General features: G+C 38.9%; 2 protein-coding genes across 2 annotated transcripts; one reads left to right on the forward strand and one right to left on the reverse strand.

Annotated features, from left to right (window-relative positions):
* Positions 1–431: 431 nt before the first annotated feature.
* On the reverse strand, positions 432–8418 carry zgc:113229 (uncharacterized protein LOC550612 homolog). The gene is made up of 7 exons (XM_042492731.1): positions 8332–8418; positions 5677–7112; positions 5448–5590; positions 3114–3510; positions 2821–2956; positions 2475–2689; positions 432–1285 (listed from the first exon to the last, which is right to left on the reverse strand). Exons 2-7 carry the CDS (start codon positions 6511–6513, stop codon positions 1037–1039), a joined length of 1977 nt encoding a protein of 658 aa, XP_042348665.1. The 5' UTR covers positions 6514–7112; positions 8332–8418; the 3' UTR covers positions 432–1036.
* Positions 7943–16354, forward strand: rad9a (RAD9 checkpoint clamp component A). Its single transcript, XM_042492733.1, has 12 exons — positions 7943–8216; positions 8339–8409; positions 8541–8614; positions 8758–8806; positions 11169–11283; positions 11464–11563; positions 11953–12056; positions 12980–13086; positions 13368–13432; positions 13521–13619; positions 14570–14816; positions 15953–16354. Exons 1-12 carry the CDS (start codon positions 8183–8185, stop codon positions 16061–16063), a joined length of 1176 nt encoding a protein of 391 aa, XP_042348667.1. The 5' UTR covers positions 7943–8182; the 3' UTR covers positions 16064–16354.
* Positions 16355–16438: the final 84 nt, after the last annotated feature.

Raw genomic sequence — 16438 nt, forward strand, 5'->3', positions numbered from 1 at the left:
AAAAAACAACAACAAAACAAATGAGGTGAACAAAAATTGGGAAAAAAATCTTCAGTTATAATATTCTGTAACACAATTTTAAATATTAAATTATAATGATTAAAAATAGTATTTTTCCCCCCTGACATTTTTCCCTAAGCTTTTTAAAAATTAAATCTTGCTATTCGTGCAACATTTCTTACTAAGTTTCTTATTGCCTTTTTTCCTCATGTTTGAAATCATGAAATCACACCAATTTCACAGTTTGCTCAGGGTTCTAAGGTTTAAGTATTTGTGAAAGGCATCTGAAAGCAGCACGAGAAAAATGAGTCACTCCAGGTTTCAAAGGGTTAAATATGAAGCTAAAATTTAACACAGAGATTGGGAGCAGAGGGGGAACTAGCAGCTAGCATGACTGTCAAAATGAAACATCAGAAGTTCACAACTTAAAATATCATCTAATTTGTTTAATGCATACAAAAACTGAAGTGTAAAAATGACACAGTGAAGCTTTTACAGGCATTTATGTGTCAGACGAGCAGCCGGCGAAGACTCTGGATCAAACATACACTCGCATACAGACATGAGAGAACGAAATGGCTTCAAAATAAGGTTTCAATATTTCAAGAGCTGATCAGAGAGCAGCAGACCATCAGAAACCACGGACAGCCTGCAGCCACTGCTTTAACTCCAACTCTCTTTCCTCCTCTGGGGTTAATTTCCAGGATGGCCGGTCGGGGAGCCATTACCCAGAGACAGTCTGCTGCTGGTCAGTGTGAGAGGGAGGATGACAACATCTCTGATAAAAGCTGTAAAAGCTGTTTGAATAATATTTACTCCATCAACTAAATCTACTTGTGCAGCTAAAATGATAATCAAGACTGAAAGAGAAATTCTGGCTGCAGATGCAAAGGCTTTAAATACTGTCATCAGCTTTCATTTTGAACGGTGGTGGTGTGGAGCGGGACATCACTCAGAGGTGCTTTAAGTGTCCAGAAAGAGCTCATTTTAAGACACACAAGTCAGTGAGACTGCAGTTCTGGCAGTTTTACAGTCCCTATCTGTGCTTCCTCCCTGTGTTCCTCCTCTTCAGAGCCAGTATCCAGGCTGGGAGAGCGGCCCGGCGTGCCGGTGCTGCCACCTCCTCTATCGCTGCCCGCTCCTCCTCACTGTCCTGCTCCAACACAGAGTCCTCATCTGCTCCTGAATCCTCCTCCGAGTCTGTAGCATCCAGATCCAGCTCTGGAGGCTCGATGGTCACCACCGCCTCTGAAAAGTGAACCCGCCTGTTCTCCTCGACTCGCCTCTGATCCAGAGGTAGGATGAATGGAATAAAAGAAAAGGGGAGATGAACAGAATATGAAAAAGAAGAAATAGTTAATAAAATGTCATATTTACTTTAACCCTTTGAAACCTGAGCAAACTGATTTGATTTCTTTTAAAAACACAAGAAGAGGCCGATGAGCAACCTATGGCAATAAATAAGTAAAAACTTAAAAAAAAAAAAGAAAAGAAGCCAAAAAAGAAGAAAGAAAATAAAACAAAAAAAACTGCAGAAAAAAAGTACTGAAATTTGAAAAAAATATGTTTAATTTTTTTTTTCTGAAACATAATTTGATAATATGATTATAATATAATTTTCTGAACATTTTTACCAGTTTTCTCTGAATTCTCCCCTTTTTTAAAAATAATTTTCACAGCATTTTCTTGTCACCTTTTACTAATTTCTTGCCATTTGTGGAAATTTGCATTAAAGGTTAATCATTGATCACACTGATTGCACAATATTTTAGGAAAGCTTTAGCATCTGTTATTTCTGAACAGTTTACTAATAGTGTCATGTTTGTTTTAAGTGTAATTTGGCACTACTTATAAGAAAATGTGGTAAAGTGTTCAGCTGGTACTTTTTAAATCAATCATTAACATTTTACTGCATGCGTAACCTTGAATATTTTCATTTTTTGTCAGCTAAACATAAAAAAACACATTTGTAGGTTTAAATTCAGCATTTCTCTCAGGGACATTTATATTCCCTCCTCTTAAAGTATGGTTCAAATAACATCACTCTTTTTAAGATACATCTTAAAATACCTAATATATATATATATATACACAGAAAGTACTTAACTATGTGTTTCCAATTTTTAGAAAATCAAAAATATACTTTAAAAATACATATTGCTGTGCACACCAGGGTATCAAAAAAATCTATAAATTCATGGGTTTTTTTTAGAGTTCAGCACTGTGTATGGAAAAAGCTATTTTGTGTGAATGATCTCATTTTTTAACAAAACCTTTCAACATCTACAGTCCATGAACACTTCAACCTCACCTAATTGCAACATACGACAACTGAACCTGAACCCATATATCTTTATTTAACATCCACATGCATGTCTTTGTTAAACTGTTGCTGGATTAGAAAAAAAGAATTAGCATCCAGTATGTATTTTTACATTTTATACCACAGGGAGGCAGTGTGGGACACAACTTACCCTTTTTGTCTCTGTCTCCATTGAGCACTGTGAATCATGGGATATGGAGTGTTTGAGGACTCCTCGGGGTGCAGGAGCAAAAGGAACAGATGGAGAGAGAGGAGGAGGAGGAGGAGACTTTAGGATGTATACAGGCTTCAGGTTATCAGGTTGTGACTCTCCTGTTTCCTCCATCACGTGGTTGCTTGTTGGGCTCATTGGAGATTCGGACCCCTCTGTGAGAGACACAAGAATTGAGTTTTTAACTTCTAGAGATCATACTTTTAGCTATAACTGACAAAACATTTAACCTCTACCAACTCAGATGCCTGAAACGTGACTATGCAGAGAGTCATGTTGTTCTGACCTTGGCGTGTGTCTTTCTCATCCTGTATTTTCTGTGTTTGAAGCCTCTCCTCTCTATTGTCGGCTGACTGATGCTGTCTCTTCCTGCTGAGGCTGACTCTGCTCCTCAGCGCTGACTTGTTCAGAATATCCGCAGGCTGCAAATAAAAACAGATAACAGGGTGACCTACTCCTGAGCAAAACTAAAATTAATTACAGTGCCTATGGGTGTTTTCATTTTGGTGTAATTTCTGTTGAACATATTTTTAATTGCATGATTTCTGTTAAATTATGCATTCTTTTTTTATATCTAACCTGTAGAGATGAAGGAGGTCTGCGGAGATGTCCATGCTCCATTGGCTCTGAGTGATCAGCCTCACCCTGCTCCACAGCTGGTTTTCCCTCCATAACGTCCATGCTGACAGGTTGAAAAGCATCAGGTGACATTTGTGCCATGCTGAAATCTGAAGTTGGTGATGCCTCCTCAGTTCCCCTGAAGCTCCAATGCCTGTTCACACCTTCATGTTGGTTCAAAATCAGAGATAACTGACCACCATCATGAGGATGTGGTGGGATTTTGAGTTCTGATGGTCCCTGATTGGCTGAGGCGACTGTTAGGTTGGGGTTAAGGAACTTGGCCCACTTCTGACCCGTGACGATCTCGTCAAGCAAGCTAAAGGAGCCCAGGCCGAACTCAAAGTCACCGATAGATCTGGAACAAAAAAAGACACTCTGTAAAGTCTGTACAGCACAAATTAAATCACCTCGGTCTCAAGTTCATGAATTACAATCAAGACAAGTAGATTTCAGACTACTGTAAGACTTCAATTAATAGCTATTATTTGCTTAAATCATTGACCTCAACAGGCTTTTATTTGGGACAGGCGTCTAAGTGGAACAGGTTTTATTTCCTTTCGCACAAAACGGTTGCTCAGCAAAGATGGAAAATACAATTAAATTATTTATTTAACCATTTAAAACCTGGACTAATTAGCTTTATTTATACATTTCTTTATTTTCAAAAACATGGGAAGAAAGTCATGAGCAACAAAGGTACAAGAAAACTCAAGTACAAGAAAATTACATGAAAAATTGCACAAAAAAACTTAAACAAGAAACAAAAAATTAAACAAACAAAAAAATGCAAAGTGAGAAATTACCTAAAAAAATATATATATTAAAAATTAAAGCAATTCTGTAAAATCATTTTAAATATATTATTATGAGTATAGTTCACTGGACTTTTTTCCTTATCTTTTCTTCTACTTCCACTAATCTCTTTTAGCTAACATTGTGTATAGTTTGTCCATATTGACTAAAGTTGAAACATATTTACACACTGTATGCGTGATCTCAGCAGCTAGCTAATGTTATCTCCAGGGATGTCGCTCTTCTGTAGACCGACGTGAGAGTTTGCGTCACCTTGGTTCCCTCGTAAAAAAGCTGAAGGGATTTTTTGTTTCTGGATTACAAACTTTTATGATATTTACATTTTTTGTTCAGCAAGATCATCTTCACAAATAAAAACCACTCTTAGGATCTTTGAAGTGTAAATGCAATCCAGAATTAAAAAGCTAAGGTTAGGCAATAAATGAACTACACCTCGGTCACGTCTCTCAATGCCACAATGAGGCTGTAAAGCCGTGTTCAGCAGGAAGACGTTCTGTTGTCTCATTCAGCCAATTGTTAGCAATCGTCTTTTAAAAGAGACAAGACCTTCAAAGGCCTCTTAAGCTTGTGTTAACCACAGACCTTATTTCAGGCATCTAACCAAAAATCCATTCAAAACACCCACTGACTTCGAGACGAGAAAATCATGAGTGCTGAAAAACAAACTAAATCCGGGTTGTAGGACTCATTCCTGCACCACCTAATAGACTAAGTGCCCCAGAGACTTCTACCAGCCAAGCTGGCATTGAAGCCGGCTTTGTTAACATGAAAGGGGATGAAATGGTTCAGTTATTGGACTTAATGGATCAAACTCTGATAGTGAAACAAATCATTTTGCAGGGGTTGTGATGCTCAAAATAGTTTATTCAATGATTTATAAACGTGTCTTTTAAAATGTAAGTTTATAGGAAAAAGGCTTTTTGAGCCCAATGGCATCACGTGACGGACGGGAAAGCTGTATTTCCACCTTAAGCTACTAATTGCTTTAAAAGCTCGGCGCTGCTAAGTACCACAGACAGCCTGGGAAAGACAAAAAGTATTAAAAGACTGACTTAGGCAGAAAAACATACAACACCCCCAGCCTTAATCTTCATCCTTTGTAAATAAAAAAAAAAGATCTCTTTATATGTAATCATGTGTATATGTATCAGTGCGATGGTATATCGCTCGCAGGCATTTATGTTATGCTGTGTAGTTATAAAAAATCTCATGAGACTAAGCACACAACGAAAGTGTGACAGCATGGCCGATGACAGATGACAGGGGTGTGTTTGGCACATCAGACCACAAATATCAGACCAAACTAATATCCAAGTTGTGGTTGGAAATGTCTCAGAAATACCTCACATATCTAACGCGCATTGCTGTCAGGCTGAGAGACAAATCAACTAAACCTGACTGTGAGAACTTCAGTTGAAGCCTGTGTCATTCTGACTTCAGTGCTGGTGGGCTTTTTTTGACAATTTGTCAGTAGATTACCTCATATATCCATCGTTAGTGGCGTCCTCTGTGTGAGGGGTGTTACTGGGATCTGTGATGTCCTGTGAGGCGAGTGTCCTTTCTTCCTCCTTATTTGATGTGATGAAAGTTTCTGCGGTCGATAGCTGGTTTTGAGATGAAATCTATGAAGTAAACAAGTTACAGTTTCACTTTGAGATGCTTATTTTGTAACTTTTAACTATAAAAATAATCAAAATGCACTACTCACTTCAGTTCCTACACTCTTTTGGTCCGCTCCCCCTCCTTCTTTCCCCTTCTTGCCAAAGCTCCCCGGCCTGTCCCTCCATCTCTCCTTGATCTTTTGAGTCCATCTTCTCGTTTTATTCTCAGACGATCGCTGTTTTCTTCTAAAGCTGTTGTTTGTCGGGACAATCTGCATGTCTTTACTTTGTGCCAAAGTTCCAAATCCTCCATTTCCCATATGCAACACCTCTTGACTTGACCCCGTGTTTGTGGGCTTCAAGGACCACGAGTAGACTTTGGGAGTAAAACTCTGGTCGTGATTCTGTCCCGTGCTTGTGACAACATCTTTATCACTAGTAATGTTCCTTGTCATTGCAAAGTTGCCAAAATTCACCCTCTCCCCGTCACTCCTCACAGAGGAAGTGACATTAGCGTCTTTAAGTGCTTTATCAGGAGACAGCTGCGATGTTCCTGTTGAGGTGATCACAGGCTGAGTGGCCTGTCCTGTGTGACCATCAATGTTGTCTTTCTGGGAGGGGAAGACAACACCCCCGTCCACTTCACAGCCATGACCTGGTCGCTGTACCTCCTCGCCTTTGAGGCCAAAGTTCCCGTCCGCAGCAGAGATCCCGAACTCTTTTGAGGTGATACCATTAGAACCAAAGCCATTTACAGGAGTGTTGTTTCCCTTTTGGAGGCTCGAGGCTCCTCTCTCTCCATCTTGCCCCCGTGTGGGAGCAGCTGAGGCGGGTACAGGTGTGTGCAGGTACGCCTGGCCCTCTCTTCCCGGCTGGAGCTTCAGTCTCTGCAGCATAGACTGCAGCAAGGCCTGAGTGTCTTTTTGATCATTTGACCGAGACATCGAGGAACAGAACTGTTGTGTGTCAAATCCAGAAGTCACCGAAAAGCATCACAACAATAAGTGTGTAAACATAACAATGTAGTCCACTGAACAGGGATGGATTGCACACAGGTTTGTGTTTTGTGTTGAAACAGAGACTGGAGACCATGACAGGAGAAAATAGCTGTGTGTGAATCACGTCACCCTTTAAGACTGCGATGATGGTTGTGTCCCTCTGTTTTCATATTCCAGTCTTTCTCCATTATCTTCTTAACAGTTTTTCAATGCAAATATTTAGACAGGTCCATCTCTTATAATTTAACTTCCTCAGCGAGGATAGAAATTCTTCTTCCTCTCCGGGCAGGTTGTTTCTTCACATGGTTTCTTCACACTCCTCCATAATCCACAAAAGTTTCAGCAGCAGTTTCTCTCTTTTTGTGTTGTTTTAGCACAAAGTTGAGGCAGAAACTAAACTATTGCTGACTGTCGTCTCGTCGCGTCGTGTCTCTCTCTTACGTGGTTTCAGTGCCCAAATGTTGTTTTAGTCACACCTCTTCAGCAACGGCCATTTACATCAACGTTGATGGGAGGAGAGATGGTGCACGGCAGTGTTCCTCAAACTGAAGCAGACCAACGAGAAAGACCAGTGAGGTGAGATAATTGTGCATTGACAGTGACTCTCCCTCCCTCCCTCTCTCTGTGTCTCTGCCCATCTTTCTGTTTGCCCTTCCCTCCTTCCCAATTCTCTCCCAGCACGGCTCCCTCGCTCACACATGTGCACACACCCTCTTTCTTTCCACCATGACCCTCGGGTTGTAATTACAGGGCTTTTTTAGTCAGCAGCTGCTATTCATATGTCTGCAGAATGAAAGCAATCAGAAAATGCCAGCATGACCTGTGGAGTAACCCCTTTTACAGGAACCCAATGAACTTATACTGCCATTTTTTGTGAAGTAAAAATGGAAAAATAGGTCTTCACTGAAAACATACTAGTTTAAGTAAAATCCTATAACAAGGATGTATTGGAGAACAAAAAAGAAGAATTAAAATCAATCAATTAATCTTCAATGAGGTATTGTATTACCAAAGACCATAATAATATTAGTAGTAGTAGTACTACTACTAATATAATAATAATAACAATAATAATAATAATTCATATGTAAACACATGGAAAAAATATTCAACATTAATGTCTTTAATTAAAATTACTTTGTTAACTCTAACATTAAGTACTTCATTATAATCATTTTATTAGAATTATTAATAATATAATTATTTCACATCAAATATTTCATACATGGCTATGTAGGTCAATAGAGAACAAAACAACGTTATTGATAAACATGTAGCAGCGAAATGTCAAATTAGAAGCCCAATGCGCATGCGTTTGGCCCAACCACGCCCCTTTAGATTTCTGCCTCTCTGATTGGTCAACGGTCAGGAAGCGGGTAATGGCGGCGTAAACAACGCAAAGATCTCTCAAACTCGAACCGCTGTAAAAACGAACTGTAAAAAATAAAGCTATTACTTAACGGAATATGTTTTCGCCACTAGCAGGATTTCTGCTAAGTGTACAAACTGTTGATACTCATCTGATTCACCTCTCGGTGGTGTTAAACCGCTAGCTTCGGCTAACTTTTAGCTTTGTTTGCTAACTTAACGGAAAAGTCGTTAGTAGTTTGTAGAGATGGACTGCGTCGTGACGGGAGGAAACGTGAAAGGTAGAAAACATTTCCTGCAGTGTCAAGCCTAAATGTTGAACCACAACATCAGTATACGGCACTAACTAGCTGCTAGTGGTAATTACGCCGTGTGTGTGTGTGTGTGTGTGTGTACCGTCCAGTGCTGGCCAAAGCCATCCACTCTCTGTCCAGGATCGGTGATGAGCTGTATGTGGAGCCTCAGGAAGACGGGGTGAGCTGCTCTAACACCGTCATACACACCAACACTTCCTCCTGCCATGCATACAGCATTGTTGCTTCCTGTTGGTGCACACTTTGCGTCAATGAGTGATACTGACTTGGGTATTTTTTTCTCTCTTGAAGCTGGCCCTGCGGTCTGTGAACTCCTCTCGGTCGGCTTATGCTTGTTTCCTGTTCGCACCACTCTTCTTTAGCAGGTGCAGACTGTGTGCGTGTGTTTAAACAACACTGTGTGCTTGTGAGGGAGAGATATTGAGTGAGTGAGTCACTGAACATCACATTATTTAATGTGTCATTTCTAGGAGCTTTAAGCCAATTTCTCCTCCCATTTCTTGTGCAGGTACACTATCCCCAGTGGGCACGCCTTCCGCTGCAAGATGGCAATAAAGGTGTGGTGAGAGAAAGGGATTAATTACACTATCCCTTTATACATCTTGATCCCAGAAAAACACCTTTTTAACACTTATGGTGAAATGGCAATAAACTTAATTTGATTTATAGAGTTTATATTGAGTAATACATTTAAATGAACAGTAATAGTCTATGTCAGTAATACCCAACCTTCTCTTGAAGGAGTGGGAATCACCAAAAGCGCCAAGGTGCAATAGTAAATAATCAGGATACTTAGGTGAACATTTTTGTGATTCTAAATGTGTTGAGATATGTTGTGATGCATTGTGATCCATCATCCCTTTCAATTGCAAATTTTGCCCCCACAGGAAAACTCTGGGGGGAAACTGTCAATTCTATTCATCAAACTTCAATCATTTTTATTGCAGCAAATTGTATTTAGTAGATGGAAAAAGTTATTGATTTTATTACTCTTGTAGGCTGCTAAATGACAACACGTCTGTCTTTGACGAGCCGGTTAAGACAGTTAGGCTGTTAGAAAATGTGGTACGGAGCACTGTAGTTACAAAACTGAACATGACAGTATTGGACTTGCAGAACGACAGACTAGACTTTCCTGTTTAGTAAATAAACACCAGAATATTAATAATTAATATTCTTTAAAAAAAAAAAAAGTCTATACGAAAATTTCTTACGTTTCTTTCTTTCTTCTTTTGTACAATGCATACACCCAAATGAGTTCAACTACTCCATCATCATGGTCATGACATTACAGCAATATTTTTTCAGACAAGACATAGTGATTCTAGAGCTGTACTCTGTTTAGTCTTAGTTTGGTCAAGTTTGCATTCGTTTACAACTTTGAGCGGCAGAAGCTGGATGTTTGAGACATTTATCTATTATAAACATTTTGTCAGGGAAGACATTTTGTCAGATCATTGTAATAAAAGCACAGGTGTATTTAATAACTAATAACGGCTACATTCCACTTAGGGGAGGTCCTGGTATTGTGCATACTGGCTTACTTCATAACTTACTGGGACACTTAATGGATGGCAACAGTACATGTAATTAACTGTTTCTCAAATGTTATTAACTGTGGCTTAACTTTTTCTATTATGGCAAGACAAAATGTCTGCTGTGAAAAAGCACCTTTTCTATCTGTTTGGGCTTTTCTGCTCATGTGCTCACTAGTTTTTATAAACTCTCAATCGCAGAACTTTAGGAACTTAAGGTGTGAGGCATGTCCTGTGTAGCTAGTAGTTTTTAGGTTATTGTGACAATAGATATTCAAAAAATCATCTTCACACTCATTTGTAATCCTATTTGTATGTTTTCCCTTTTTTTAAGATCAAACTTTAATTTCTGTTTTTTAATTCACCTCATGAAACTGCACTGATCACTGATTCCATGTACATGAGTCACAGCTGAGCCGGCTTATGGAATGAATCTGAGATTCCTTTCTGTTCTCAACCTCACACAATACCTTTCCTGTCATGTTGATACTGTCGTATAGCCTTGTGCAAATTTGGCAAAACCAGTGTACTTCCTCGTTTTAACAGTTGCACATGGCAGTAATTTAAAGCATGTGTCACAAAGCACGTACAGAATGTTAAGCCTACATATAGAGTGCTGCTGGGAGGCCGTTTTTCTGCCTACGTGAAAGTTAGCATCAACCTGCTTTCCTCGACAAAAATCCAATGAGAGTTTTCCTTTGGATTTTGGGTGGTTGCAGAAAATAAGCTCTGTGACACAGCAGTTTATGATACTTACATTTTTGTTAAGCAAGGTAGTCCTCACAAATGAACACCACATTCATGATTTTTTCAAAATGGTAATGCAAGCGCCAGAAGTAAAAAGCTAACACTAGGCTTTGCATTAACTACACCACGGTCACATGACTTGAGTGTCACCACCACAATGAGGCTGTGAAGCTGTGTTTGGTGCTATGATGTCCTGTTGTCTCCTTTAGCCGCTTGTTGGCAACCATCTCATATAAGATGCATAAAAGCTGCAAAACTCGGAAGTGGGGTACTTACTGGTGTATTTTATGTCATAGAACAATATGTAAAAATGTTTTAAACTTGTGTTAACAAGCTTATTTCAGGCATCCAACTAAAAATCCATTGAAAAAACCTGGAGTGCAAAAATACGGACTCATTTTTGGGGTTTGAGACTCGTTCCTGGAGCACTCTATAGTTTTAGTGATTAAAGTAAGGTGCATACATGTCTAAAATGTCCTTTAATGTGACTGAATCGCTGTCATGGTAGTTTTAATGTAGAGTATTAGCTTAATTGGGGTTAATACCAGAATATTTTTTGTGCATATTAACATAACATGCTGTCCTCTTGTTTATATGTGTTTTTTACTCTCTGTATGTTCCTCTGTGTGTGAGTCAGAGCGTGCAGGCTGTATTTAGGTCTCTGGCAACTCTGGAGAAGACTGTGGAAAAGTGTCACATCGAGCTGGACGAGCAGAAGAACCGACTCACCTTCACCCTGCACTGCAAACACGGTATATGCGCCTCACTTCCTGCTCAGATCAGTCACAATGCTTTACATTGATGATTTCAAAAGGATTAGCTGTTATTTATAGTGGGACATATTTCAGTCATTGTAGCACGTTGCGCATTCATTGCATTGCACTCTGTGTACTTGTCTATTCAAAGTGATGGTGTTGGTATTTTCTCTGCAGGCCTCACAAAGACACATAACCTGTCTTTCCAGGACAGTGAGAGCTTGCAGGCAGTGTTTGATAAAGACAGCTATGCCAATATATTCAGATCCAGTCCCAGGTCTGTGAAATCCTTTCTACACTCTTTGTTGTTAGATTAATCGAGATCTGTCAGTCTTTCTTTCCCTCACTTGAATCCTCTGTCACCTCCTCTGTGAGGTTAATCTGTGGTTTTACTTTGTAATTATTGTTTGAAAATATGAGATTTTTTAAGGCTGATACAGATACTTTAATATTAATTCAAGTGGTTGTTTAAATGGCTTTTTCAAATAAAGGAAACTGATGAATCTGTTGTCAGAGAGGAACCTGCATTGAGGCCAGTGTGGACTCACCATATTAGTAGTTTGATATATTGCTCTAACCTCAAAAGTAGTGTTTTTTTTTTTTTTTTTTTTACTTCTTTTTGTTGCTCCTCACTCAAGCTCACTTTTTGTCTTCCCTTGCTTTCAGGCTGCTGGTGGACACAGTCGTGCACTTTCCTCCGTCTCTGGAAGAAGTGACTGTGTCAGTGAGTGATGAACGGATGTGGGTCAGGAACCATGTGGAGGAGGAAGGTGGTGACTCTTTTTTTTCACTCAGAAGTTACAAACATTATCGATAACATTTGATAAACTTGTGAACTGTGTTTCACAAAGTTATAACACACTGTACAATTTATACAAATCTTACTTATCTTACACTGTATAAACAAGTAATTTAGAATTAAGAAGATCAACATTTCAGTGTGACATAACTTTCTAAAAACAAAGGTTGTGTTTAAACAGAGGTTTCAAATGATGTATAAATGAATATATTAGTAAACCAGAAATTTTAAACCTTTCCATTATATAAAAAAAAATAATAAAATTGAAAAATAATCATAATCAAATAAAAAATAACTTGAGTGCTCTAACAAGCTCTAACAAGTCATTGTGCTTGTAAAGGAGCTTTTAATGCAAAAAGAAAACCATTTCCAATCCAAATTGATTCATATAGCACATGTAAAAACAACAGCTGTTGACCAAAGTGCTGTATAATCAAAAAATTGCAAAAAATATAAAAAAAAAAGGAAAACACAAAGATAATAGAAAATATTAAAATAAAAGAACAGAGGAAAACACAAAGAAAAAAAAGAACACAGGGCAAAGACAGAGACCATATAAACAGCACAGCAGAAACACTGGTTTATACCAGTTTAAAATCTAATATAGTAAATTAACTCATATTGACTGAATCCAGGGAATAAAAAGAAGTTTAAAGAAGATGGCTTTGAACCCAGTGGTGCCCTTCTGTGGTAGAAAAGCAGAACAGCAGAGTTGCTAGTATATTGTCTTAATAGACAAAAGAAGAATTCTTTTCAACTTTACAGCATAGAATATAAGGAAATGATTGAGTTTATTCAAAAACAGGCTTTTTAACTGTCATTTTTAAACTTGTGCTCTGCTTTTGTCCCCCATTCATGTTTTTTTCTATCTCTTGCTGCCTGTTTCCCTTTCAGACCAGGCGAAAGCCATGCTGACAGAGCTGTGTCTGGCCTCAGACGAGTTTGACCATTTTGCTGTCCAAGCTCATAACAGCGTCACCTTTTGTCTGAAGGAGTTACGGGTGAGGAGGACAATGGGAGGGGTGACGGAGAAACAGAACAGAAGGATTAGTCAGGAGGGAGAGGACTGGGAAATTTACTGGAGAGGGAAAGGACGCTGAAGGATGCACTGATTTGCAGACAGTTTTACATTTTATTCAGTTAGTTGATGCTTTTATCCAAATTGACTTTCAACCATGTGGAAGCAACTCAAGCCAAAAATATGCTGTGGTTGACCTTTATTTAGATAAATACTTTATGCATTGATTTGCTGGTCATCGTGTTCATGTCATCTCTCCTTCAGGGTTTGTTAGTGTTTGCAGAGTCTACAGGTCTCCCAGTTTCTATGTACTTTGATGAACCTGGCAGGTACGCATACCCACATACAGATGTTAGTTAATGCCTTGTGTAACTATAGTGCACCGATATATATATATATTTTGTGTGTGTGTGTCAGCCCTGTAGTGCTCTCAGTAACAGACAGTGTCCTAGAGGGGAACTTCGTGCTGGCCACGCTTTCTGATGACCCCAACCACCGTAAAAACAACAGCAGACGGTAACTCTCAAACAAAACTGAATGCATGAAATTATGTGTGCAAATATTTGTATTGGCTGGAAAAGTCAGCCATTTTTACAAAATGCAAATTGCAGAACAAGGTGAAAATTAATCTTCTGCTATTTAAACACCACACTTCCTGATGGACGAGAACATGACATGAGGATGAGTGTTTTGAAGATGCCTTATTTTTGGTATCCTCTGCGTGGAGTAGTCAGCTGCCCACAAGCTGCAGAGCTCCAAATCTGTCCAGCTGTAGCACATTTGGTCTGTGTCATAGTAAAGTTTGGTTGTAAAGTCTCATTGAATTGACACAAACAGCAACATAGTCCTTGAAAACATGCAATTAGACAAAATCTTACAATGCACAGGTGACATAAATACAGCATATATCATAGATTGGGTACATGAGTTGGGCTGAATTTTTAACACTTTCACTATGTTCACTTGTCATGAATGCAGCACAGGTTAGTTAATAGACATGTAGTATTGGGCTGAATGCCGTTTTCAGTCAGGTGTTTTCCAACTTGACAGTTTTAAATCTTCTTTTTAAACCATCTGTGAATATTTACAATACACATTTCTCCAACTTGCCAGCCAGCTCAGTCTTGAGTCAGAGGAGCATTACTTATTAAAAGCAAATAACACTTTTGGAAAAATGTCTGTCTGTATTTGTGTCTTCGCCCACCAGTTGGTGTGGCCTCTGCATACAATAAATGATAAAGATTTCCTGCCTGATATCAGGATTTAAGAAGCTGTTTGAGTGAACAGTGAAATCTCTTTATATACACAATGCAATAATAAGATTAATAGATATACTGTATTCAGACAAAACATCCATGAACTCAATGTAAGTTTGTGTCACTGTCAGTGAAGCTAAATATGGAGCTAGAGAGAGGTGTTTTTTGTCTCCGTTACTCATTCATCATCATTTCTCTTCCTGGCCACAGAGCACACACACCGCCGCCCCCTCCCGATGACTTCATGAATGACGACATAGACTCCTACCTCATCGCCATGGATACCAGTATTGCACCAGGTCCCTCAGCCACAGGTCCGCCCACACCCCCATCAGCTGATTACACACATTTAAAACAGACTCCTGCTGCAGCCACTCACAGGATGAGGATACACAGTGAGGAGGAGGAGGAAGAGGAGGATGAAACAGACAATTCAGGCGCACCGCCTAATAAGAAGGTATGGTTTAGTTTTCACATTCATAAATTCCACTTTTTTATTCATTTGCTTGAAAAACATTTGTCCATTCAAGGGTAACGTTTTTAAAACAGTTCTTATACAAACTTAAATGAAAGTCACCAAGATGACAGACTTTGTTTGCAAAATGTTCTAACACTCACAAAACATAAAAAACATGCAACAAAAGTACATACTTTCATCTATCAACAGAACCTGTGCTGAATTCAGTCTATACTTTCAGTCAGTCATTACACATGGACAACAAAACACAAAAAAAGGTTGTCAGTAAGAACCAGTTCTCCTTAATTTGTGCTATATGCCTGTGCCATTTGTTGATGCTTTACGTAGTTACAGTATGCACCAAAAAAGGCAAGCAAGTATATGGCATCTGAATTAAATTCTTTTCTCCAAATATGACTTTATTGCAAATAAGACATTTTCTAAGAAAGTTTTCTCCAGTAATTTTATTACAATTTAACTATTACTGGTTTTATGTGTCTTCGGCTTCGTTGATCGTTTGCAAATAGCAACACAGAGCTGCATTTTTTTTATAGATGCATGAGGACTGATTGCTGATTGAGGAGTAGTACAAAGGAGTTTCACACAGCAGCACACAGAGATTCATATTTATGCAATTACTTCCCATTAACTGAATGTTGATCCTTACATTTTGTTTACCACAATAAATCCAGTTATTTAACAGAGTTCTGGGTCTTTTTATGAGAGCTGTGTTATCTGTTTTCATAAAGAGTATGAAACCAACGCGTGAAACCAATAAAAAAAAGTGTCAGCACATTTGTAAGCGGAGATTTTTGCTGTACGAAGGAGATGATGACGTAGATCAAGTGAGTCCCAGTTTCATACTGGTGTCATAACAATCGAGAAAATCTTTAACAAATTAGGCTCAAAATGGAAAAAGCTGGTAGATAAATGCTTTTCGGAAAGAAATGAGTCAAAATGCATTTCCAGATTGGACAGCAGAATCCGTGTCAAGTCTTTTTTTCTGTCAGATCTCAAAAATGAATTGGCAAATCACATCAGAACTCAGCCTTAGTAACCAACAACGGGCTGGGTATAAGTTTTAGCATTCAAGATAAAACACGCCCTCATGATGTTCTCCATTTTTCCTCTCGCAGTTCTGTTCCTTGTTCTTTGGTTCAGTGCTTCCCCCGTCCTCTCAGATGACCACTCAACCTGTGACAAGTCAGGAAGTGTTGGCGAGTGACAGTGAGGATGACGTACAATGAAGTGGAGTGACAGTGGACTGATGGATGAGAGGAGGGAGATGGACTGACCCGAATGTCGTAACTCTTTTACGCACATGCAACCTGCAGCACTAGAAAAGAAATAGACACCCTCATTTTCCGTCTTCAGCAGCCTGTGCAGGTGTGGCACAGAGATTTTTTTTTTTTTTTTTTTACATGGTCAAAAATATGCAAAGACGGTGTACAGTACAAAAAAGGATGGCCACTGCTAATGTTTTATTGAATTATAATGTAAATGTTGGACTAAAAATGTGGGATTATGTGAAACTGGACGTGAAGCACTTCCTGTTTAATTTCATTAAACTCTGTTCGGTTTTGTAATCAAGGTGCAACAAAAAAGCTCCAATAAAAGAAACA

Source organism: Plectropomus leopardus, chromosome 9 (genome assembly GCF_008729295.1).
Source record: "Plectropomus leopardus isolate mb chromosome 9, YSFRI_Pleo_2.0, whole genome shotgun sequence".
Classification (NCBI taxonomy): domain Eukaryota; kingdom Metazoa; phylum Chordata; class Actinopteri; order Perciformes; family Serranidae; genus Plectropomus; species Plectropomus leopardus.

Coding starts and splice junctions, on each gene's coding strand:
- rad9a (XM_042492733.1), top strand. CDS start 8,183: ATGGACTGCGTCGTGACGGGAGGAAACGTGAAAG. Junction 11,284..11,463: donor CACCCTGCACTGCAAACACG/GTATATGCGCCT, acceptor TTTTCTCTGCAG/GCCTCACAAAGACACATAAC. Junction 13,433..13,520: donor TACTTTGATGAACCTGGCAG/GTACGCATACCC, acceptor TGTGTGTGTCAG/CCCTGTAGTGCTCTCAGTAA.
- zgc:113229 (XM_042492731.1), bottom strand. CDS start 6,513: ATGTCTCGGTCAAATGATCAAAAAGACACTCAGGCCTTGCTGCAGTCT. Junction 2,957..3,113: donor GACCTCCTTCATCTCTACAG/GTTAGATATAAA, acceptor TTTTATTTGCAG/CCTGCGGATATTCTGAACAA. Junction 1,286..2,474: donor TGGAGACAGAGACAAAAAGG/GTAAGTTGTGTC, acceptor CCTCTGGATCAG/AGGCGAGTCGAGGAGAACAG.